Source organism: Prionailurus viverrinus, chromosome A2 (genome assembly GCF_022837055.1).
Source record: "Prionailurus viverrinus isolate Anna chromosome A2, UM_Priviv_1.0, whole genome shotgun sequence".
In the NCBI taxonomy this organism is placed as follows: Eukaryota; Metazoa; Chordata; class Mammalia; order Carnivora; family Felidae; genus Prionailurus; species Prionailurus viverrinus.
This window is the reverse complement of record NC_062562.1, coordinates 131,981,142-132,007,812: the sequence shown is the minus strand read 5'-3', so window position 1 is coordinate 132,007,812 and position 26,671 is coordinate 131,981,142. Positions and strand designations below refer to the sequence as shown.

Below are 26,671 nucleotides of genomic sequence, written 5' to 3'. Positions count from 1 at the left end.
CAGCATCAAAGTTAGTTGAATATAGTTTATGCAGTATTTTACTTGACCTTTTAACTTTTTAGAACTCAATGTAGAAAACCCCTTTTTAACCTTTATGACTATTTTAATTCTAGGGAAAGTATAGCATTCTGTGTACTTTTCCTTAGAGCACAGGAGAAAAAGTTCTATTCAATTCAAAAATCTTGACAGAAATAGAATTTCAGAGTTAAAACTACAGATTGATTATTGAAAACTTATTGCAAGGCTTATAATAATAAACTCTTCCCAAATCAAATGAGGAAAAAGGCATAATTTTGGTGGTCATGCATGTATCCTTAGTTATTTTTAAGTATTTTAAGAAAGTAATATTAAAAGTAAGCTTGTATGTGTACATGAAGGATTTATTACTAAAAACATTTTTCAGAAAGTTTCTATTTTTCCTCTTAAATCTTTTAAAATGTATTTCAAGTATCTTTTATTTTTTAATTTTTTTTGATGTTTATTTTTGAGAGAGAGAGACAGAGACAGAGCAGTCGTGGGGGAGGGGCAGAGAGAGAGGGAGATACAGAACCCAAAGCAGGCTCCAGGCCCTGAGCTGTCAGCACAGAGCCTGACGTGGGGCTTGAACTCATGGACCACGAGATCATGACTTGAGCTAAAGTCGTATTTCAACTGACTAAACCACCCAGGTGCCCCTCAAGTATCTTTTAAAAGATGGCTTTAGGGGCGCCTGGGTGGCGCAGTCGGTTAAGCGTCCGACTTCAGCCAGGTCACGATCTCGCGGTCCGTGAGTTCGAGCCCCGCGTCGGGCTCTGGGCTGATGGCTCAGAGCCTGGAGCCTGTTTCCAATTCTGTGTCTCCCTCTCTTTCTGCCCCTCCCCCGTTCATGCTCTGTCTCTCTCTGTCCCAAAAATAAATAAACGTTGAAAAAAAAATTAAAAAAAAAAAAAAAAAGATGGCTTTAGAAATAAATTCTAGATGTTCAGTTTACTATTTATATCAGCTTTTTCTTTTCATAGAAAAAATTATAGACATCAAGATAACTAACATAGTCATCAGTGTTCTTAAATTCATTATGAGTTAGCAATAATTTATGAAGACTTAAAAACTCTATGGTATGGCTTTATTTTAGTTAAATGTCTAGAGTTACATTCTGGAATGGTATCTTTATAATATTTTTTAAATTATGTCACCAGTAAGTTAACCATTATAGAATTCCTTTCTTAGCCAAGATGTATTCTTGTATGTGTAACTTTCTTTGTTGGAGACATTATTGTAAAAAGTGGAAAAACACAATGGAGAAAGCACCACTTGAGATGGCTTTGCCTTCTCCAAGAGGGGTAGGTGTAGGTTCATCCCTAATTCGGCAACTTTATACTCTCTCAGCTTGAGGCACCAAGCCCATAGGTAACCAGGTGGAACCAGGAGCAGAGGCAGAGCCTTCTTTTCAGTCAGTTCCTGCCCTGGGCTGCCAGAGACATAGCCCTCAGAAGCAGATAGTACTCAAAAATAGTACTGAGCACCCCTGCTCTGAGGAAAATGCTTTAATCCATTCCAACCCAAGTGACAAAGAACTTTAAGCCCTGAGAATTTATTAATAGTTGTCTTTCTAAAAACCTGTAAAATAGGAAACGTCATGACTGGATTTTACCTGAGTTAGCAAGTTAAGAGCAGGTCCAGAACTAAATACCATTCTGAAAAAGAAAATTTGTGTTTGCCCTTATATCACATACCTTTACTCAAAGTGCTTCTTAGAATATGTAGTCTTCTTACATTTATGGGGTTTCATAATATGAACCTGATATTTTTGCCTCTTTGTTTGAGGGTAAGAAACAATTAATATAATGACCAGAGAGAAATAAATGTAAAAAAAAAAGTAGGTAATCTATAAAGCAGTTTATCACAGATAAACAAAGTCTTTAAAAAAAACAGTCTCGGGGCGCCTGGGTGGCGCAGTCGGTTAAGCGTCCGACTTCAGCCAGGTCACGATCTCACGGTCCGTGAGTTCGAGCCCCGCGTCGGGCTCTGGGCTGATGGCTCGGAGCCTGGAGCCTGTTTCCGATTCTGTGTCTCCCTCTCTCTCTGCCCCTCCCCCGTTCATGCTCTGTCTCTCTCTGTCCCAAAAACAAATAAACGTTGAAAAAAAATTAAAAAAAAAAACAAAACAGTCTCAATTACTTTAACCGCATTAGATGGTTGTTAGCTGAGATAAATGTAAGTACTTTGCATCTGGGCCAAAAGCCAAATGCAACATAGATCCTATTTACAGGAGAGAGTAGAGCAAAAACAAAATAGGAGAAGAGAAATATTCATTGAAAAGGCTTTAATGCTCCTTTAAATCACTTATTGATATCTAAAGAGCATGTATATAAGAGAATTAGTGTAGAATGTGCATTTTAGAATATTTATTGAAATAGTTGTAGAAGGCAAGTTAGACAATGATGTTTTGTGGCAGATGGAATTTGTATAATAGCTCTTGTAATCTGTATCATTCCCTGATCTCTAGAGAAATTGAATAGAACTGGCAATAATGAAAAGTTAGTATTTCACCATATAATAAAAGGTCTCTTCTGGAGCTCTCTGTGAAATAACACATTAGTAATATGTGGAGGGCATATATTGAAATAGTGCCTCTGAAATGATAAGCAGGAGTAGGATATCAATTCATGAAACAGCTTTTTCATTGTCAGAAGTCTAAGATACAGCAGGCTGAAAAGAAGAGTATTAATGATACATAAAGAATTTGTTATGCCCTGGCTTCAGAGGTCATATTACTCATGGAGTCCAAAGTCTAAAGGATTCCCGCTCTCTCCAGTGTTGTCGTTTTGTTAGTTTAGCAAAGAGGATGGTTGCTCTAGGTAGAAATACGTATCTGAGGTTGTTGGAACTTGTGCTAGTAAATTATACCATGTTAACATTTTTTTCTAATCATAAAAGTGACATATACTTAATGTGAAAATTGTGGAAAATACAGGAAAGTGTAACAAAAACCACCTAAAATCCAAACACCCAGCAATAACCACTGCAGCTATTTTTGTAGATAGACTTCCATGTCATGCTTTTTCTCCTAGTATCATATTTTCTCATTATTAAAATGTTTCTATAAATACCATTTTATTATAAAACTCCCTCAGACTTTATTTCCATTCCCCTGGTTGTTTCAGATTTTAGACTGTCTTAGCAGTGGGAGGAAGATCTTTATAAGTAATTTTTGTCCCCCTTTCTGCCCTTTCCTTAGGATAAATTGCTGGAATTTGAATGATTGTATTAATATTAATGTACCATTGAGACAGAGCCAGGAGTAGGGTGAGTGAGGATGGCAATTGCCTAGGGCACAAAACTTTAAGAAGATGCCAAAAATTAAATAGTCAAGATAGATAGTGTTTTAGAGCAATCTATCTAAAAATCAAAATTAACAAAAAAACCTATGTATAATGAACCAAATGTAAAAACTACTAGCTATAAGCAAATTTGCTTAGACCTTTCTGGGTATGTACATATATATATATTTAAATCCTGTGTTGCTTTTCAGGTATAAAATGAATTTAAAAATCCATTCTAAACACACTCTTGGTACAGGTAGGAAAAGCGTTTCTTTTTCCTTAGGTAGGTGCCTACATATGCAGCAAGGTAACATTAATTTATCAGTGATGTAGAACAAGGGTCGACAGACTTTTTCTGTAAAGGGCCAGGTGTTTTTGGCTTAGTAGGTCCCAAGGTCCCTATTGTAACTGCTCAGCTCAGGCATTATAGAGCAAAAGCAGCCATAGACAGAATGTAAATGAATGTTATTTATGGAAATAATAATATGAAATTTAAGTCTCCTATGATTTGCACTGTCACAAACTTTTGTCTTTTGATTTTTAACCATGTAAAAATGTAAAATCAGTTCTTAGCTCTCAGGCCATACACACACAGGTGGCATACTGGATTCGCCCAGGAGCCATAATTTGCTGCCCCTGATGTAGAAGATTAGCTTTTAATTCTTATCACTAAATATTAATTTTATCACTAAATTTTAATTTTTTCACTAAATTGAACCTTAGAAAACAATTTTCTTAATTATATCCCTTCTTTTAATGTAATAAGGATTTTTTTTTAACTGAAGTTGAAAGGTAAAACTTCTTTTTTTTAAAAAAAAAAGAAAAACTCCTCTCAAAGATACTTTAAAAGGAAGTTCCATCTATTTTTTTTTCCTACATATTTAATTTCAAGAACTTAAAAAAAATATACCAAGAGGAGCCTTCAGAAATTATTATTCTGTTGAAATTTCTTTTGTTCACAGGTGGAGACATACTGCGCCTCGACACACTTTTAGAATGGTGGAGAGAAAAGAACGGTTCCTTCTGTTCTCGCCTTATTATCGTGTTAGACAGTGAGAATCCAACCCCTTGGGTGAAAGAAGTGAGAAAAATCAACGATCAGTACATTGCAGTGCAAGGAGCCGAGATGACAAAGACCATCGATATTGAAGAAGCTGACCCACCACAGCTGGGCGACTTCACAAAAGACTGGGTAGAATATAACTGCAACCCCAGTAATAACATCTGCTGGACCGAAAAGGGACGCACTGTGAAAGCGGTGTATGGTGTGTCAAAACGGTGGAGTGACTACACTCTGCACCTGCCAACGGGCAGTGACGTGGCCAAGCACTGGATGTTACACTTCCCTCGCATCACGTATCCACTGGTGCATTTGGCCAACTGGTTGTGTGGTCTGAACCTGTTCTGGATCTGCAAAACTTGTTTTCGGTGTTTGAAAAGATTAAAAATGAGTTGGTTTCTTCCTACTGTGCTGGACACAGGACAAGGCTTCAAACTTGTCAAATCTTAATCTGGAACCCAAAGTGGAATATTACTGAGAGTTCATACTACCAGTCATCACTAACTTGCCATTTTTTGTATATTATTTTTTTATTTGTGAAAAATATCTTGCTACTTCTGTAGCTTGTTTCACTTTGTCTTTTCTCAAGTAATTATGGTGTATGTAAGATGTTGGGAATAAGCATTTTATCCTAAAGTATGTAAGGAGTCATAAATGCTGATGCTGTGTACATGCATAAGAGATGTTAAAAATAACAATGCACTTTGAGGAATGTTTGCATATGCCTCCGATCAGAAAGAAAACACTTGTCGATGCTCTGCAGTGGCCAGTGAAGAATTACTAATGCCTTATTTTCTAGGCATAGGTTAGAGAATGTAGACCAGACAGTTTGTTTCCTATTATAAGAAAACTTTCAATTTGCTTACAAAAGATTATTTTTTTGTGAACAGTAGGCTTGGGTCCAAGACCATTTAAGAATTACAAGCTCTTAAAAAAGAATAAAGGAAGAAACGAGTGCACAAATGTACTTAGAGTCTACCACATTCAGATGTCTTGCTTGTGGCCTCTTACCAGTTTAGCAGTGAAGCCCAGATCACTGTTTAAGATCAAAACATTCTTCCTGTAGGTAACTGTAAGAAGCTAGATGCCTACAAATTGCTCCTTCCTGCACTACCGTGGGGGCTCCGAAAGCACTGGCAATTTTAAGAGTTTTTCTCAGGGTAACAGTGTTTTAATGAACAATGTTTCCAGCTACAAATATCTTCCAAATAAATTGTCTTCCCTTTCAAAAAGTAAACATTTAAAAGAAATTTAGCAGTTTCTCACCGATTTAGGCTATTTTCATTCTTCAGAAATGATTCTGATCTCTGTGGAGTTAATGCTATGTCATGAAAAATTATTTTTCAAATCTTCCATTAGTGATGACATTTTTTTCTACTGAAAGTCAAAGGATTGGAAACAGATCATTTTTTTTCTTGTATACATGTAATGTATTATGTTAAAAAAAAGTGTTCATGTTGGCAATTTTTGTTGTGCATAATGGTGTGGTTGTAATTTTTAAAACTTAATTCAGTGTTTTGTCTGATTAAAGCAGGCACTGATCAGGGTATCCCCTAAGAGGTAATTTACCTCCTATTCCCTTCCAAAAATTCTTACATTCTAAATTTTCGTATCTGAGAAATAACAAGGGGGGAGTGGAATTAAATTAGGGGATAATCTAATCTTTGTTGTTTTAAGTAGTGTGACTTCTCACCATTGAAGCCATTTTTCCAGCCTCAGAGAGGGGAAATAATGCCTCTACCATTTTCTACCTGGTGACTTGAAAATTGAAGTTTTTGTTAGGTAGAAGTCACTTAGTGTCAGGGAACTCGTATACCACTATCTATGCAGCATTGTTACAGTCCGATTATTGCTGTGTTTAAAATAAGACTTTCCTAATGCTTTCAATAAAATATTAAAAATTAATTTTTCATGTAATGTGCAAAAACAGTTACTGAATAATTTTAATATATCAAAAGTGATAGTCATAAAAAATACCCATATATTAGAGTTCATGGTTGGTAGCAGGTTGATTTGAAGTTTTCCAATATTTGGTTATATATTTGTATCAACATTATCCAAATGAAATAGTACAGCAGAAAAGACACGAGTTAAAATTATGAGCTTATAGTTACAAAACAATTAAATTAATGTTAAATAAAATCTTTTAAATTTCCAGGCCAATATTAAGCAAATTAACTTTAATTAAAGCCTGTCTCTTCACTCTGAGAAAGCCAGATATAAAGGTGTATATTCTGCATTCTTTATAACATAATCTCAAGATGGTACTAAAAATCAGATTCAACAGGTAGCCTACAGATGACTTTACAGACACAAAGATAATATTTTGATAGATAATTCTCTGTGACCAAAAAAGTTCTGAGCTAGAAATGTGATTTGACCCAATTTGTTAAGCACAAAGTTACAGAATATCCACTTTGATGAATTCTTCTCCTCAAACAAAAAACTATAAAATGACAAGAGGTAACATCCTAAATGAAAGCCAACATTTTAGAACATCAAAGTAACTGACAGTATGGAGAAAGTATTTATAGGAGGGATAAACTGATTGGTTACTTTAACCCAAAGATGAAAAACTAGATCTGACAATTAATAAAGCCAATTTTCTTATGGCTTTCATTTTATATACCATATGTTTATGAAGAAGTTACTTGGAGTGGTAGGAATTATTTTAGAGCAAAACCATACCATCCCACTAAAAAACAGTTAACATGGAGATGTTTATCAACCTAACAATGACTCAGTTTGTCTCCTTATATGATACATTGCTAAAACCACAAAAGCACTATCCCCTAAAAAATGTCTTTTAAAAGAGTGTATACTGTTCTTCCTCTTCCTATAATTTTCAGTTATGCTATTATTTCATTAAAAAATTTTCAGTTTGCTCTGACTAAACTCTTCTCTGAGATATTTGGATTTATCTTTGCATAGCTTTCTATCTTGCTCTTAATAAATACAAAATTGTACAGAAGACCATTTTTATGGCCATTGTTTTCATAAGTATTAAAAATTGCATTGCTGATTAAAATGCATTTATATATTTAATGTGTTAGTGGGTAGATTTTTTTAAAGTAAAATCTTCATTAGAATCTATTTGTAACTATACATTTCGTTTGTAAATTTTGGTCTAAATATATTTGCTGTTTTGGGTACTGCCTTTTTATATGTATTCTTTCACATTTAGAGCTTAGGCTCCTACATTTAAAGAGTAGTAAGTGTCAAGATCAGAAAAGGAGAAACTCAGGTTTGAATGAAAACATAACTGATGTCATAAAAAGATGGCTTTTTGTTGGTTAATTTTTATTAGGATTTTTATATGATTAAGATTGAATCTTTGATATCCCATTAGAAACATATAGATGGTCAGAGACTTCTCACAAATGGAAATTATTGAAAGAAAGTCTGATGAACAAAGAAGATATTTGGCTCTGCTCATCAGTGACAATTAGTCGATAAAGTCAGAAAAAAATGGCCTATAAACATAAACAGGTTCAGAACAAGCTAGGGAAACTACGAGTGTCTCAATTTTGGAGTATCTTCCCTATTCACTAGTTGCAATATATAGATACAAAGTATGAAACAAGTAGTAATTGCTATGAGCAACTATTTTATTGACAGTAATTTACATTTATGTGTATTAGGAAGTATTAGACCAAAGTTGATTCAAAATTGAAAACGATAGATTAATCACTAAGTTTTTAAATATTAATACATAAAAACAATTTTGATTGATTAAAAAAATCAAACTGAGGGGCCCCTAGGTAGCTCAGTCAGTTAAGCGTCCCAACTCTTGGTTTTGGCTCCGGTAACGATCTCATGGCTCGTGGGTTGGAGCCCAGGGCGACTCTGCACTGATGGAATGGAGACTGGGATTCTCTCTGCCCTCTTTCCTAGCATGCTTGTTCACTCTCTCTCTCTCTCCCTCTTCCTCTCCCTCTCTCTCTCAAAAATAAACAAACATTAAAAAAAAAAAATCAAAGTGACCAGTCATCTTATGTGATGACCTCTCGGCATTTTATAAGTAGGAACTTAATTAGAATAAAAAAATTTTAGTAAACTTTTGTTATTGCTTTTGATCTGTACCTAAAAATATTGATCTATCCCAAATCGAAGGTTTTAGTAGTGTGCCAAGGGTAGGGAAGAACATGGTATATCTCCCTAGACCTCAATGTTTACAACATGTAAAGTAAAAGTATTCTTATATTAAAACAAACCAATGTGTTCATAAGCAAAATTTACGTTACTTTTTAGTGTAAAACAGAAGACTTAAAAGCACTTTTATTTTTGTAGTTGGCCATTTGTTCTTCCCACCACAGCACACTGAAGACTCTTTGGATATAATATTGGATGTTAATGACCCTATGTAGAGAATTTTTTTTAAGAAAAAAATTCATCTTCTGGCTTAGAAATACCCACAGCACATGAACTTTCTCAAAACAGTGTTGTTTCTGTATATTTGGAATTTCAGATGGATGCCATTTTAATACAATTTTGTAATAGACATTTCTAGGTTCTTTGGAGTCTTTTTGTAAATTGATTCCTTCTACGTAAGTAGGTATTGGTAAATAAAATGGGGTTAGGGTTTTAATTTGTGATCCACATGCACTCACATTAATACCCATTCTCCCCTATTTCTTTTTACATAATTAAAAGAAGTACTCCTCTTTTTCCCCAACACCTAACCTTCGGATTCCTTTCTTCTTTTCTACATAAAGCAACTAATTCATCACTAACAATAACAATGACAATGACTGTCATCTGTTGAATTATTTTTATGTTTGAGGCACTGTGCAAAAGCACTTGTCTTTACAAGATTTCTTTAAGTCCTCACAACCACCTTTTATGATTGATATACTTTTATAAACGAGGAAAGTGATACAATGAACCTAAGTAACTTACCCCCAATGACACAATCATGGCTAAGAAATTGGGTCTCAGACTCAGTTTTGAGCCAGATTTTGTTCTGAGGATCCCCACATGCCAAGAAAAGGAAGGTTTTACTCTCAAGTATAAATATCCCAGACTTTCGAGAACTTTTTTTTTTTGAATTTCAGTTAACATACAGTGTTATATTAGTTTCAAGTGCACAATATGATAATTCAACAGTCCCATACATGGCACCCTGTGCTCATCATGACAAGTGGCCTCCTTAATCCCTATCACCTACTGAACCACCCCCACCCTCATAACCATCAGATTTTTCTCTGTAATTAAGTCTGTTTCTTGTTTTGACTCTCTCCCCTCTGCCCTCCTCACCCCCCGCCTTTGTCTCTCATTTTTTTCCCCTTTGCTTGTTTTGTTTTTTAAATTCCACATATGAGTGAAGTCATATGGTATTTGTCTTTCTCTGACTGACTTTGTTGAGTATTTTGTCAAGGTGCCAAACACCTGGCTACAAGCACATAAGTATACCCAAGAAGGGCAGCTGGTCAATATAAAGACCTTTGATTATTAATTGCACTAATATCAGCCTCACTTTTTAGCCCCTTCCTTAATTTCTCAGCAATTTCTGATGCTGAAGTCTTTCTGGGGTTGACTCGGACTGATCAGAGGTTCCTCCTCAGAAGTATTTTCTGTGGGGCTACTAGGCCACAGCTTGCTCCTCTCTGCCTCCCAGTTCACACTCTTCTATCCATTTTGTCTTCTGTACCGAAATCACTGGTCTGATGAAAGACCCCCCCTTTCTCTACATCTTGATGTTATCATGTTCCTTTACTATTAATTGTTCCTTTACTATTAATTTAATGGGAACTGGAGATGATATAAAGGCATGTGTTCACTATCTTGAACTTGAAGCGAATATAAATTTCACTTTTTTTTTTAAATTTTTTTTCAACGTTTATTTATTTTTGGGACAGAGAGAGACAGAGCATGAACGGGGGAGGGGCAGAGAGAGAGGGAGACACAGAATCGGAAACAGGCTCCAGGCTCCGAGCCATCAGCCCAGAGCCCGACGCGGGGCTCGAACTCACGGACCGTGAGATCGTGACCTGGCTGAAGTCGGACGCTTAACCGACTGCGCCACCCAGGCGCCCCTATAAATTTCACTTTTACTAAAACATGGTGAAATTGACTTCTGGTTAGGACATAAAATACAAAAGAACTCTGATCCACTGGAAACATGAGAAAAATTCCAGATAAAATAAACATACTCTTTATTGGAGCTATTGCAGAGTACTATATATAAGCAAGTCTCGATGAAATAAATCTTAGAGAGGAGTTCTTCATAATTAAATACAGACTGAAGCATTTTTTATACCTGGGGCAAATGACCGTCTGGGTGCTGGTGATTTAGAAGTGGAACTGCCATTGAAAAGATTTTGCAGAAAAGAGGAAACTGGCTGAACTTTTGATAACATTGTGGGCTGGTGAAATGGGTCTGAAAGGGCATTAAAAGCTTGACCCAACAAGCATGCCCCCTTACCCTGGAATTTTTCCAAGAAACTGGCAGTGGAGGAGGGCTCAGAAACAAAGAGAGTGTATGTAGCTTTGCACATGACACTTCATTGCCAGAGTTGGAACCACATTTGAATCCAAACTAAAACTGAAATACAACTCTCATTCCAGTTCAAACATTAAAATGATCAAGTTGCTCAGTCTCTTGACAGAGAAAACAGATAAGGCAGATAGGGATTGGGCTTAACTGAAGGTGATCTCAGTCTAATTAAAGCTGCAGCCAAGCTCTAGCTCAACTGAACTTGTGGAGAATTCTGAAGGATAAGTTCCTCACACTAATCACCAGTGAATGAAAGGCATGCACTCCCTCAACGAACACGAATTAACATTTTACTCTCCACTGTACTTTTATGGACAATACAGAATACATATTTAAAAATTATAAGACAGGAAGAGGGGAAGAATTGGATCCATTATCAAGAATAAGCAATCAACAGGAAGTTCTAGCCACAGCAATCAGACAGTAAAAAGGAATAAAAGGCATCCAAATTGGTAAGGAAGAAGTAAAACTTTTACTATTTGCAGATGGCATGATACCATATATAGAAAACCCTCAAGACTCCACCAAAAAACTACTAGAACTGATAAATGAATTCAGTAAGGCCACAGGATACAAAATCAATAGAAATCAATTGCATTTCTGTACACTAATAATGAAGTAGCAGAGAGAGAAATTAAGAAACCAGTCTTGGGGTATCTGAGTGGCTCAGTCAGTTGAGGGTCTGACTCTTGATTTCAGCTCAGGTCATGACCTCATGGTTTGTGGGATTGAGCCCCACATCAGGCTTTGTGCTGAAAGCACAGAGTCTGCTTGGGATTCTCTCTCTCCCTCTCTCTCTGCCCCTCCCCCACCCATGCACATGCACATGTGCTCTCTCTCTCAAAACAAATAAACCTTAAAAAAAACCAAAACAGTTTCATTTATAATTGCACCAAAATGAATACCTAGGAATACACTTAACCAAAGAGCTGAAAGACCTGACAATTACAAAACGCTGATGAAAGAAATTGAAGATGACACAAATAAATGGAAAGATATTTCATGCACATGAATTGGGAGAACAACTATTGTTTAAATGTCCAAACTACCCAAAACAATCTACACATTTAATGTAATACCTGTCAAAATACTAACAGCATTGTTCACAGAACTAGAATAAATAATCCTAAAGTATGGAACCATAAAAGACTTCAAATAGCCAAAGTAATCTTTAAAAAGAACAACAACAAGTGTGCCTGGGTGGCTCAGTTGGTTGAGCATCCAACTTCGGCTCAGGTCATGATCTCAGAGTTTGTGATTTCAAGCCCTGCATCAGGCTCTGTGCTAATAGCTCAGAGCCTGGAGCCTGCTTCAGATTCTGTGTCTCCTCCACTTTCTGCCTCTCCCATGCTCATGCTCTGTCTCTCTCTGACTCTCAATAATAAATGTTAAAAAAAATTTTTTTTAAAGAACAATAACAACAAAAAAGAGGGAAACAAACCATAAGAGTATCTTAATGATAGAGAACAAACAGAGTTGCTGGAGGGGAGGTGGGTTGGGGAATGGGCTAGATGGGTGACGGGTATTAAGGAGGGCACTTGTTATGATGAGTACTGGGTGTTGTATATAAGTCATGAACCAATGAGTTCTACTCTTGAAACCAATATTGCACTTTATGCTAACTAACTAGTATTTAAATAAAAATAGAAAAAAAATAACAAAACTTAAAGTATCAAAATCCCAGATATAAAGATATACTACAAAGCTGTAGTAATCAAGACAGTATTGTACTGGCACAAAAATAGACACAGTGATCAACAGAACAGGATAGGGAACCCAGAAATAAACCCACATTTATTTATTTTTTGTTTAAATTTGGCAATGATTTTTTATTTATTTATTTTTTTATGAAATTTATTGACAAATTGGTTTCCATACAACACCCAGTGCTCATCCCAAAAGGTGCCCTCCTCAATACCCATCACCCACCCTCTCCTCCCTCCCACCCCCCATCAACCCTCAGTTTGTTCTCAGTTTTTAACAGTCTCTTATGCTTTGGCTCTCTCCCATTCTAACCTCTTTTTTTTTTTTTCCTTCCCCTCCCCCATGGGTTCCTGTTAAGTTTCTCAGGATCCACATAAGAGTGAAACCATATGGTATCTGTCTTTCTCTGTATGGCTTATTTCACTTAGCATCACACTCTCCAGTTCCATCCACGTTGCTACAAAAGGCCATATTTCATTTTTTCTCATTGCCACGTAATATTCCATTGTGTATATAAACCACAATTTCTTTATCCATTCATCAGTTGATGGACATTTAGGCTCTTTCCATAATTTGGCTATTGTTGAGAGTGCTGCTATGAACATTGGGGTACAAGTGGCCCTATGCATCAGTACTCCTGTATCCCTTGGATAAATTCCTAGCAGTGCTATTGCTGGGTCATAGGGTAGGTCTATTTTTAATTTTCTGAGGAACCTCCACACTGCTTTCCAGAGCGGCTGCACCAATTTGCATTCCCACCAACAGTGCAAGAGGGTTCCCATTTCTCCACATCCTCTCCAGCATCTATAGTCTCCTGATTTGTTCATTTTGGCCACTCTGACTGGCGTGAGGTGATACCTGAGTGTGGTTTTGATTTGTATTTCCCTGATAAGGAGCGACGCTGAACATCTTTTCATGTGCCTGTTGGCCATCCGGATGTCTTCTTTAGAGAAGTGTCTATTCATGTTTTCTGCCCATTTCTTCACTGGGTTATTTGTTTTTCGGGTGTGGAGTTTGGTGAGCTCTTTATAGATTTTGGATACTAGCCCTTTGTCTGATATGTCATTTGCGAATATCTTTTCCCATTCTGTTGGTTGCCTTTTAGTTTTGTTGGTTGTTTCCTTTGCTGTGCAGAAGCTTTTTATCTTCATAAGGTCCCAGTAATTCACTTTTGCTTTTAATTCCCTTGCCTTTGGGGATGTGTCGAGTAAGAGATTGCTACGGCTGAGGTCAGAGAGGTCTTTTCCTGCTTTCTCCTCTAAGGTTTTGATGGTTTCCTGTCTCACATTTAGGTCCTTTATCCATTTTGAGTTTATTTTTGTGAATGGTGTGAGAAAGTGGTCTAGTTTCAACCTTCTGCATGTTGCTGTCCAGTTCTCCCAGCACCATTTGTTAAAGAGGCTGTCTTTTTTCCATTGGATGTTCTTTCCTGCTTTGTCAAAGATGAGTTGGCCATACGTTTGTGGGTCTAGTTCTGGGGTTTCTATTCTATTCCATTGGTCTATGTGTCTGTTTTTGTGCCAATACCATGCTGTCTTGATGATGACAGCTTTGTAGTAGAGGCTAAAGTCTGGGATTGTGATGCCTCCTGCCTTGGTCTTCTTCTTCAAAATTCCTTTGGCTATTCGGGGCCTTTTGTGGTTCCATATGAATTTTAGGATTGCTTGTTCTAGTTTTGAGAAGAATGCAATTTTGATTGGGATTGCATTGAATGTGTAGATAGCTTTGGGTAGTATTGACATTTTGACAATATTTATTTTTCCAATCCATGAGCAGGGAATGTCTTTCCATTTCTTTAAATCTTCTTCAATTTCCTTCATAAGCTTTCTATAGTTTTCAGCATACAGATCCTTTACATCTTTGGTTAGATTTATTCCTAGGTATTTTATGCTTCTTGGTGCAATTGTGAATGGGATCAGTTTCTTTATTTGTCTTTCTGTTGCTTCATTGTTAGTGTATAAGAATGCAACTGATTTCTGTACATTGATTTTGTATCCTGCAACTTTGCTGAATTCATGTAGCAGTTCTAGCAGACTTTTGGTGGAGTCTATCGGATTTTCCATGTATAATATCATGTCATCTGCAAAAAGCGAAAGCTTGACTTCATCTTTGCCAATTTTGATGCCTTTGATTTCCTTTTGTTGTCTGATTGCTGATGCTAGAACTTCCAGCACTATGTTAAACAGCAGCGGTGAGAGTGGGCATCCCTGTCGTGTTCCTGATCTCAGGGAAAAAGCTCTCAGTTTTTCCCCGTTGAGGATGATGTTAGCTGTGGGCTTTTCATAAATGGCTTTTATGATCTTTAAGTATGTTCCTTCTATCCTGACTTTCTCAAGGGTTTTTATTAAGAAAGGGTGCTGGATTTTGTCAAAGGCCTTTTCTGCATTGATTGACAGGATCATATGGTTCTTCTCTTTTTTTTTGTTAATGTGATGTATCACGTTGATTGATTTGCGAATGTTGAACCAGCCCTGCATCCCAGGAATGAATCCCACTTGATCATGGTGAATAATTCTTTTTATATGCCGTTGAATTCGATTTGCTAGTATTTTATTGAGAATTTTTGCATCCATATTCATCAGGGATATTGGCCTGTAGTTCTCTTTTTTTACTGGGTCTCTGTCTGGTTTAGGAATCAAAGTAATACTGGCTTCATAGAATGAGTCTGGAAGTTTTCCTTCCCTTTCTATTTCTTGGAATAGCTTGAGAAGGATAGGTATTATCTCTGCTTTAAACGTCTGGTAGAACTCCCCTGGGAAGCCATCTGGTCCTGGACTCTTATTTGTTGGGAGATTTTTGATAACCGATTCAATTTCTTCGCTGGTTATGGGTCTGTTCAAGCTTTCTATTTCCTCCTGATTGAGTTTTGGAAGAGTGTGGGTGTTCAGGAATTTGTCCATTTCTTCCAGGTTGTCCAATTTGTTGGCATATAAGTTTTCATAGTATTCCCTGATAATTGTTTGTATCTCTGAGGGATTGGTTGTAATAATTCCATTTTCATTCATGATTTTATCTATTTGGGTCATCTCCCTTTTCTTTTTGAGAAGCCTGGCTAGAGGTTTGTCAATTTTGTTTATTTTTTCAAAAAACCAACTCTTGGTTTCGTTGATCTGCTCTACAGTTTTTTTAGATTCTATATTGTTTATTTCTGCTCTGATCTTTATTATTTCTCTTCTTCTGCTGGGTTTAGGCTGACTTTGCTGTTCTGTTTCTAGTTCCTTTAGGTGTGCTGTTAGATTTTGTATTTGGGATTTTTCTTGTTTCTTGAGATAGGCCTGGATTGCAATGTATTTTCCTCTCAGGACTGCCTTTGCTGCGTCCCAAAGCGTTTGGATTGTTGTATTTTCATTTTCGTTTGTTTCCATATATTTTTTAGTTTCTTCTCTAATTGCCTGGTTGACCCACTCATTCGTTAGTAGGGTGTTCTTTAACCTCCATGCTTTTGGAGGTTTTCCAGACTTTTTTCTGTGGTTGATTTCAAGCTTCATAGCATTGTGGTCTGAAAGTAAGCATGGTATAATTTCAATTCTTGTAAACTTATGAAGGGCTGTTTTGTGACCCAGTATATGATCTATCTTGGAGAATGTTCCATGTGCACTCTAGAAGAAAGTATATTCTGTTGCTTTGGGATGCAGAGTTCTAAATATATCTGTCAAGTCCATCTGATCCAATGTCTCATTCAGGGCCCTTGTTTCTTTATTGACCGTGTGTCTAGATGATCTATCCATTTCTGTAAGTGGGGTGTTAAAGTCCCCTGCAATTACCACATTCTTATCAATAAGGTTGCTTATGTTTATGAGTAATTGTTTTATATATTTGATAAACCCACATTTATATGGTCAATTAATCTTTGCCAAAGCCTGAAAGAATATGCAATGGGAAAAAGACCCTCTCTTCAGCAAATGATATTGGGAAAACTGGAGAGCTACATGGAAAAGAATTAAACTGGGCCACTATCTTTCACCATACACAAAAATAAACTCGAAATGGATTAAAAACCTAAATGTGAGACTTGAAACCATAAAAATCCTAGAAAAGAGCACAAGCAGTAATTTCTCTGACATCAGCCAGAACAATTAATTTTCTTGATGTGTCTCCTAAGGCAAGGGGAACAAAAGCAAAAATAAACTATTGGGACTACATCAAAATAAGTTTCTGCACAGTACAAGATATGATCAACAAAACAAAAAGGCAACCTACTGAATGGGAAAAGATATTTGCAACTGACATATCCAATAAAGGGCTAGTATCCAAATTACATAAAGAACTTATACAACTCAACACCAAAATGACAAATAATCTAGTTAAAAATGAGCAGATGAATAGACAATTCTCCAAAGACAACATACGGATGACCAACAGACAATAAAAAGATGCTCAACATTAGTTATCATCAAGGAAATGCAAATCAAAACCACACTGAGATATTACCTCATACCTATCAGAATGGTAAAATAAAAAACACAGGAAACAAGTATTGGAGAGGATGTGGAGAAAAAGGAAGTCTCATGCACTATTGGTGGGAATCCAAAGTGGAGCAGCCACTGTGGAAAACAGTATGGAGGTTTCTCAGAAAATTAAAAATAGAACTACAATGTGATCCACTAATTCCACTACTGGGTGTTTACCTAAAGAATATGAAAACATTGATTCAAAAAGATATATGTGCTCCAGGGTTTATAGCAGCATTATTTACAATAGGCAAATTATGGAAGCAACCTAAGTGTCCATTGATAGATGAATGGATTAAGATGTTGTGTACACACACACACACACACAGAGGAATATTATTCATCTACAAAAGGAATAAAATCTTGTTATTTGCAATAACATGGATGGATCTAGAGGGTATAATGCTAAGTAAAATACATCAGTCAGAGAAAGATAAATACCATATAATTTTACTCACATGAAATTTAAGAAATAGGACAAATGAACAAAGTAAAAAAAAGACAAGATAACAGACTCTTAACTATACAGAACCAACAGATGGTTACCAGAATAGGTGGGTAGGGGAACTGGTGAAATAGGTATAGGAGATTAAGAATACACTCACCATGATGAGCACTGAGTGATGTATACAATTGTTGAATCACTATATTTTATGCCTGAAACTAATACAACACTGTGTATTAATCTTACTGGAATTAAAATAATAAAAAAATAGAAACAATAAAAGGAGGTAAATATTTTTTAAAAAGAGTACACGGTCAACAGACACTTATAGGTTACTGGAAGACAAGAATGTTTAAAAAATTAAAGTGTGTTGAGAAATTTATAGGAAATAATGGATACAATAGGCAAAGAGGAAATTTCAGAACCAAATAGATATTCTAGGACTGATAAATATATTAGAAACAAAAAAAGTACCTGGATTGCACTCATGGTGGGGTGGACAGTCCCTGGCATGGGATATCATAACATGTCAGAACCTCAAAAATGAGTGATCTGGCATGTGTTAAGAAGGGTGCACCAGGGATAGGGGAGAGAGGATAATGGAGACAGGCTACACAGGAGAGATTTATCAATATAAAAATTTATTAAGGATGATAGGAGCATATTTTTCTGTTGAAAAATGGAATTGCAAACATGGAAATGTGGAGAACTATAATAACCTTTAAGATGTTGGGTTGGAAGAGGAAGTAGTTGATAGAGAAATTAATAGAGATGTAAATATGTGTAAACATTTATATATGCATATTTTTCTACATATAATCCTTAGCTTTGTCTGTAAGAGAGCTTGAGATTACCAGTGCCCAAAAAGCAATGAATATACCTATATCCCATATTGTGGCTTCTGAATATTATTCTCCACTAAAAGAAACCCAGGGCTCTTTGGAGAAATAACATTACTTGTAACTTTTGCTGGAGTAGCAAAAGAACAAGATAAGCCTGGAATATCTGTTAGTTCCAGAAAGCAATCAATACTCAAAAAATAAGAGGTAGCTGTTAAAAAGGCACAAATGTCAGTTTAAGGTAACTCCCAATGGCCAGAGCTGAGACAGTTTGAACAATAGACAATGATAGTAACAGATTATATCCAAATGAGTAAAACAGGAAACTATGTGCCCATTCTGATATACATACATACATACATACATACATACATAAAAACTTTGATGAACAGGATAGTTATATTAAAACAAAGAGACATAATAAAAAAAATTAATAGAGGAGATAGAATACTAAAAAAGAAACTGATTAATTCAAAAGAATGTAGGAAAGGAGAACAAAGAAACAAAGAACCAATAGGACAATAGAAAAAAAATACCAAGATACCAGATTTAAAGTTAACATTATTGGAGTGCCTTGGTGGTTCAGTCAGTTAAGCGACTGACTTGGGCTGAGGTCATGATCTCACAGTCTATGAGTTTGAGCACCGCATCAGGCTCTGTGCTGAGAGCTCAAAGCTGGAGCCTGCTTCAGATTCTGTATCTCCCTCTCTCTCTGCCCCTCCCCCATTCACACTCTGTCTCTCTCTCAAAAATGAATAAACACTAAAAAAAATTATAAAGTTAACATTATTGATAATTATACTAAGTGTAAATGGACTAATTTCTTCAATTAAAAGTGAGAGACTGTCAAACTAAATCAGTTTCTCAGCCTCACCTCTATTGACATTTTGGACCACATAATTCTTTGTAATGCACCATGTGCATTACAGGATGTTTGATAGCATCCCTATCCCTAGATAGCATCTACCCACTAGGTGCGAGTATCATCACCCCTTTCCCTTCAGTTATGACAAAAAAACAAAATTGTCTCCAGATAGGTGTAAATTTGCTCTGGGGAACAAATTCTCTCCTGGTTGAGAACCACTTCACTAGATGAAAAACAAGATCCAACAATATGCTATTTACAAGAAGTATATGTTAAATACAAAGATACTAATAGTTTTAAAGAAAAAGGATGGTGAAAAGATGCAAATATGAATCCTAAGAAAGCTGGTATGATTACGTTCATATCAGCCAATTCAGAATTGAAATCAAAGAGCATTTTCAGAAATAGAGATATTTCAACATGATCAAAAGACCTACCTATCCAAAGGGCTTAAATGTGCATGCACCTAATAACAAAGTTTCAAAATATATGAAGCGTAAAATGGCAGAGACAAACAAAAAGACAGATCATAATCCTATTTGGAGATTTAAACACTGCTCTCTCAGTAATTGCTAGAATAACTAGAGGAAAATCACTAAGGTTACATAAAATTTGAACAACACTTTTAAAAAATTTTACTTAAATGCTATTTTCAGAATAGTACACCCAATAACTGCAGAGTATACATTTTTTTTCAAGTGCACCCAGAATATTCACCAAGATAGACCATATGCTGGACCAAAACACAAGTCTCATTAAAATGCAATGACTGCAGTCAAAATATTTTCTATGACCATAACAGAAATAAATTAAAAGTCAATTATAAAAAGCCATCTAGAAAAATCCCCCAATACTATAAAGTAACATACTTTTCAGTAACTCCTGGGTCAAAGTCACAAGGGAAATTTAAAAATGTTTTTATTATATGTCAAATTTCTTTAAAATACTTTGTGTTTTATACCCCTGCTTTGCTGGTACTTTAAACAAATTCTAGAGTAAAGCCAGCATTGAGGCAAGATTATTTACATTGTCCAAACACAGAATATAGAAATTTATTTTTTACAGGTCAAATGATATCTGGAAAGAGTTTGTCAGTTAATATATGTGGTAAAGGCATATTTTAGGTAACAACCAAACCACAGAACTTTCTCCAAGAATACAGAAGATATATAAGAAACTTGAAAACACTTTTCAAATCCAGGGTTCCTGGGATCCCTCTTGTAGAGAATTATAGAACCATGAAGGATAAAATCTCCACCACATGAGTGAACTCAGACCTTCCTCACATAGAGCCATTCTCCCTATCTCTTGAAAGAAGACAATGTTTTAACAGAATACCTGGGCCAACTTTAGAAAATGATTCCTCCCCTTGCATACAGTTACCACCAAGAGATACAGTTTAGCTTATTCTGGAACTTAAATTTAGACATTCCTACCATAGGAATGACAGCTTTTTCCTGGATGAGATAAAAGGCTTTCAGGTAAGAATTTCAACAAAATCCATGATTGCTTTTGAAGCACTTGAACTACTTCGCCCCAGGTCTTTACATTTGACCTTTCTGGATAATGCATGAATGCAACCATTTAACTTTGGGGTCATAATTGCCAACACTTCTGCTGGTTGCACTTGCTACAGTAGATTAAAAAGCGATTTTTCAGGTCCAATATGCTTTCCATAGTCAAAAACAGGGGTACATTAAAACCATTCAACTGCTTTGCTTGCATTTTTGGGCATACTTTAATTTTTTTTTAATGTTTATTTATTTTTGAGACAGAGAGCATGTGAGCTGGGTAGTGGCAGAGAGAGAGGGAGACAGAGAATCTGAAGTAGGCTCCATGCTGTCAGCACAAAGCTTGACATGGGGCTTGAACCCATGAACCATGAGATCATGACCTGAGCCAATAGTTAAGGCTCAAACGACTGAGCCACCCAGGTGCCCCACTTACACTTCATTTTTAACCTCCCACCTATAGGAATGGAAAGCTTGAGAAGTTAATAAGTGTTATATTTACATTCTGTCATTCAGAAGAGAGGTGGAAAATAAATTTTAAAATTTCAACGATCCTTTATTTTATAAGCCAAGAAATTGTTTTCTTTGAGTATAGTGGGTATTATGATTGTAGAAAATTGTGGTTAACACTAGATTTTTGCAAACGGGGGGTTTCTAACTAGGAATTATCTTGTAGTTTCAGCTATGATGTTAAAAGGAATGATTTCAGTGATGGATCTTGATCAAGTAGAAATTTTATTTTTAAAAAATATTTATTTTTGGGAGAGCACAAGTGGGGGAGAGAGGGAGACAGAGGATCCCAAGTGGGCTCTGTGCTGACAGGCTGATAGCAGTGAGCCTGATGTGGGACTCAAACTCATGAATTGTGAGATCATGACCTGAGCTGAAGTCGATGCTCAACTGACTGAGCCACCCAGGTGCCCCAAGTTGAAATTTTAAAAAATCTACATCTAGACTTTCATAATAAAATTTCAGGGGAAAAAAAAGAAATCTAAAGTATTTACATTTAAAAAAAAAAAGACTGTATCTTTAAAGAGGCAAAATGTATACAAACAGTCTGTTTCAGTAACAGCAACAAGAAAAATCAAAGAACAAAAGAATTATGTAATCAACATGCTGAGAGAAAATAATGACCAACATCCATACCCAGCAAAAATATCCTTTAGGACTGAAGATGAAGTAAGGGCATTACAGGCAAAAACTGAGAATTTGCTACCAGAATATCTTCAGGAAGGAAGGAAGTGTATTTTGGGGGGGGGGGGGTGCAGAAGAAAAGGATACCAGTTAAAGGACTAACTGTAGAAGGAAAGAATTTCAAAGAAAGTCAAGGGGTCCCTGGGTAGCTCAGCCAGTTAAGTGTCCAACTCTTAATTTCGGCTCAGCTCCTCATCTCATGATCCTGGGATTGAGACCCGGGTCAGACTGAGCCTGCTTGAGATTCTCTCTTTCCCTCTCGCTCTGTCCCTTGCTGCACATTCTCTCTCAAAAATAAAATAAAATCTTCAAAGAAAGCCATATAGAAGTGTGTAAATCTAAATGAACACTATGTTAAGCAAGAGTAAGTCTTGTGCAGTATAAAATACAGAGAAAATTAAAATAAAGAGCATATGCAAAAATAATAGCATACTGGTTGTGTTTTCCTGTGGGAGGGTTAAAATACTAATTAACTAGTAATTTCTAGGGTAAAAAGTTGCATAAATCTGTTCCCATAAAATAAGGACTATCTTCAGACTGATAAAAGGAAAAAATGGAATGAAAACCATCACTGACTCTAAAAGAAAGCAAAAAAGGGAGAAAAACAGAACATAAAATAGGCATGATATATAGAAAGAAAGTAGATTTAAAGCTACATTTACTGTTTTAAGACTTTTGAGGAGAGAATCTGGGAGTATGACAGAAAAGAGAGGCATTGAGTTCAACAATATGCCTTGTTCTAAGACTTCCTTTTTACAAAGTTCCCGTAAAGTTTGAAAATCACCATTTCTTAAATATTTTGGGAGCCCAGAGCACCAGCAGGCCACTCTTGCCTATCCTTTTCATCACCACCACGAACCTGCAAGGTAGGGTTTTTTTATCCCCATTTTAGAGAGGAGGATTGCCTGAGGTTGCTCAAATAGTAAATGACAAAACAGGATTCAAACCAGTTCAAGTTCATCCCAACCTCAACACACTTCCCAAAAGACACAATTTCCACCATTTAATGAACATAGGTTAGTCATGTTATTTAAATATATCCTAAGTTCTTAATTGCCTAGAAGAAACAGATGGACAAAAGTTTTGCAACAAACCCCACTTTAAAAAAATTCAAATTCCTGAGATTTCTCAAGCTACAAATAAATAGATCCTTAAAACAAATGTGCCAAACTTAGGCTATAGTCCTGTGTGCAGCTACTCATATTCAAAGCATTTTGGAAATGCTATGCATCCTATATTTTTCCATTCTGTGCTCCACAATGCATATGCATTTTGGTTTCTATTTGGGTCTCCATTTAATTCTGCTAAGAATATGCATTCATTTCTTGTTAAAACTAGAGTTTTCATTTCTGAAATGATTTATACTAGAAGACAATGTAATTACATTAGAAGACATTTTAATTTGCAAATTCATTTCCAGCCAAGATTTGTCCAAAATAAAATCTAATTTATGCCAAAGAATATCAAACCTGCTAATCAATTCTCTTTTAATGACTTCCCAGGAAGAAACTGATGTTGGCTATGATTCTTTACACCGCAGTTATAGTCCAACCATATTGCTTTTTAAAAGTATTCAATCTATTTTTATACACTTTCAGAATTAGGAATGCTTCATCTATTTACCACAAAATGAGAACTTTGTTGCCCAAATGATACAAAAGGAAGATTTTGATCATTCTCCTTCAGGTCACTTATTTCCGGGTACATTCACTTTTATTTTCTTCACTTTTTTACTGCTTATTTCCTAATACCTTCTATACTGATCTGTTCACTGTATTTTAATATATAATATAATGCTGAAGTGACTGTAGCTTGTCCCAAGACTATTGTAAGAGAACAAGTTGGAGAAAGAAAAGTTGTCACTAGAAAAAATAAACAGATGACACACTGGCCCTTAAACTCTGTTTCTAATGGAAAATCCCATGCAATAGATGAAATATTACCAGAAAACATGAACTGCCTCATTAACTTTATGCCCAAGTTATATCAGCAATTGATTTTTAATGCCTATGTTCATCATATGAGCTTCTACCATTCTTTATATATGTATTTTAAATTAGGCTTTATAAGATGAACTAGTTACATCATCATGCGTACTACATTATCTATATAAAGCATCTCAAAGAATAATTCACAAAGAAGCAAAAAAAACTGATGAGCAGTGTTGTTTTGTGGGACAAATTACTAATTATGAAATGTTGAATGCGGCAGCTATAACTGATATTTTATTTGAAATGACCTTAAAAATTGGCAACATATCATGAAGATACTTTTGGAAAATGAAGATACCATTGCTTTCTTTGATTGTATTTCTATGGTGTCTTTCAGCCAAGGTTTCTTCTGGCAATATCACAGTGAGGCCATCTGCATCACTAGGTATTTGTCACTGATAGAAAGATAACGGATTTGGAAATTGTTGCATGTCAGAACAAAGCAGATTAAAGTGAGCTGAATATATTAATTTTCAAAGTGGATTAGGGAGATGCCAATTCCACAGACTTAATAATTCATTGGGCTTTGTAGAATTTCTTGTAATAATTTTTTTAAACAGTCATTTTTTTTAAAAAAAGTAGAAAATGAGGTTTTAAACATGGTTTTGTAAGTTTGCTATTACTGCTGGGCAAAACTGTTAAGGCTAGCTTTGCTGTTACTGGAACTAAGTTAAAAATAAATTTCCAGAAGCCAGATTGATTTGGGAGATATTTTTGAATTTACCACTAGAGAATAGCTTAACACTGACGAACAGCCAACCTCTGTTGAAAGCCTTGACATATGTTAACCCATTTAATCTTTTCAACAATCCTATGAAGGAGGTACTATTATTATCGATATTTTGGTGGGGAGTAAATGAGGCAGGGAGGTAAGCTAACTTACATAGGTCACTCAGTAGGAAAAGGAGTGATTGAACCCGGGTGGTCTAGCTCTGAAGCCTGATTCTAACCACTGGCCTAAGCTGTTCCTGTTTAATTGAAGTATTCAAATTGAGGGTAGAATGCTTTCTTTCATTAAAGGCAAAGAAGAATATGTGGGGAAATTCTAGTATATGCAGGAAACCTTGAAGAATCTGCAAAATGGAGCCAATCACAAACCCGATTAGTGGACTGTCAGTGGATTCTTCTCTCACAAAATACTCATCCTGTAGACATTTGAATTCCTGGTCAGGACTGTGATCATCTCATTTAACCCTCACAATAACCCTACAGACCACAGTGGATTATCTTCATTTAAATTGACACATGACATGGACATTTTGCAAATGAGGGCAGAGGACACCACAGATATTCTAAAAATAACAAGGGTTTAATATATTTCTACATTCCTTTTAAATAGTTTCTTATGAAAACTTTTACCTTAAAAACTCAAGACCCCAGAGGTGCCTGGCTGGCTCAATTGGTAGAGCATGTGACTCTTGAGCTCGGGGTCAAGAGCCCAGGGTCAAGTTTGAGCCCCATATTGGGAGTAAAGTTCACTTAAAAATGAAATTAAGTTAAAATTAAAAAAAAAAACTTGAGGCCACAGATAGTAACATAAAGTTATTCTGATAAATAATTTTTTCTAACATGGATAATACAGGAGAAACATGGGATTATGATGTCAAGAAATGTGGAAATCGGGTTGGATCAGAGACTATTTTTCCAAGTCCAGGGAATCTGAAATTGCAGGAGTAGAATTACAAACCTCATCAGGAAAAGGAAAAGTCCTCAACTGGGCTGGTGACCTGGCAGGACAAACATTTTTAGCTGTATTACAGAAAAATTAGAAACAAGAGCTTGTATCCAGGGCCCTGTCCGCAGAGAAGTGCCCCTTCCCAGAGCAGCTCTCCATTCCTGGCAGGTCTTCTGTCTCCTGCACTCACCCTGAGGGCAGCACCACAGGCTGTGATCACGGTCCCTTGGCCTTATCTCAGCATGACAAGCCCTTGCCTAATTAAATTTTGTCCTCATTCCCATTCTACTGTTTTGTGCAATCTAATATTCCCTGTGACAGATTCCAGTCACAGTGGGCTGCCTGCCTTGATAGGACATTTTAATCCCCAGTTATCAATGACTTTTTTTTTCTTGGTGGTGGTGGCTGTTAGCGCTCTGGTTATCATTATGTAAGACAGTTTATAATGCAAAATAATAAAATAGTCATAAGCATCATCAGATGAAAAATCTTTTTGTATAGCGTAACATCTTTTCTGATATTCCAATTCTCTACCTCCATGATTCCTTCTTCCACTGGTTTTAAACCTGGTGTGTGGGGGGAGGGAAAATATCAAAGTCACCTAGGAAAAGTTTTAAAGAACCCATACTCACCTGCTCTTCCCTTCTGCAAGACTATATTACGTTGATAACCACCATTCTTGAAAAATATGTAGTACAGCCTGTATTTCCTATATTCCTCAAAACTCTTAAAGCCAAACAAGAGTTTCAATATCCTTAGGAATTTATAGACCATTTTTCTTTATGACTGGGAGGAGGGTTCTATGCTTAAAAGCATTTATGTAACAAGCTTTCCTTAGCATAAGTAAAAACATCCTGTTTTATATTAAGTACGATCACATAACAAGACGTATCAGTATATATTTTTACAGCAATTTTAAAGATTCTCTCATACCTAAATTAACAAAGCTGCTGTTAGTTTTTAAAATCTTGTTCAAAGAGAAAAAAGTAATTAAAATCTCCTTCTTTTGATGTACCAAAGATTATTCAACAGTATTCTCTGAGGGTTTTAATAGTAAAATTATTTCCACTTTGCTTTTGTATTTTAAGTAGTCTTCCCACCCAGCACAGAGCGTAGTGTGGGGCTGGAACTCACGACT

The 26,671-nt window shown here is 36.0% G+C and overlaps 1 protein-coding gene across 2 annotated transcripts in view; it reads left to right on the top strand.

Moving 5' to 3' along the window:
• Window positions 1-6,267, top strand: part of TMEM168 (transmembrane protein 168) — a 31,349-nt gene extending 25,082 nt beyond the window's left edge. For both annotated transcript variants that reach the window (XM_047849286.1, XM_047849287.1), the window contains exon 5: window positions 4,265-6,267. In XM_047849286.1, coding sequence (XP_047705242.1) covers window positions 4,265-4,812 — 548 coding nt within the window. In that variant the 3' untranslated portion in view covers window positions 4,813-6,267. The remainder of the gene's footprint in view (window positions 1-4,264) is intronic.
• The last annotated feature ends 20,404 nt before the right edge of the window (window positions 6,268-26,671 follow it).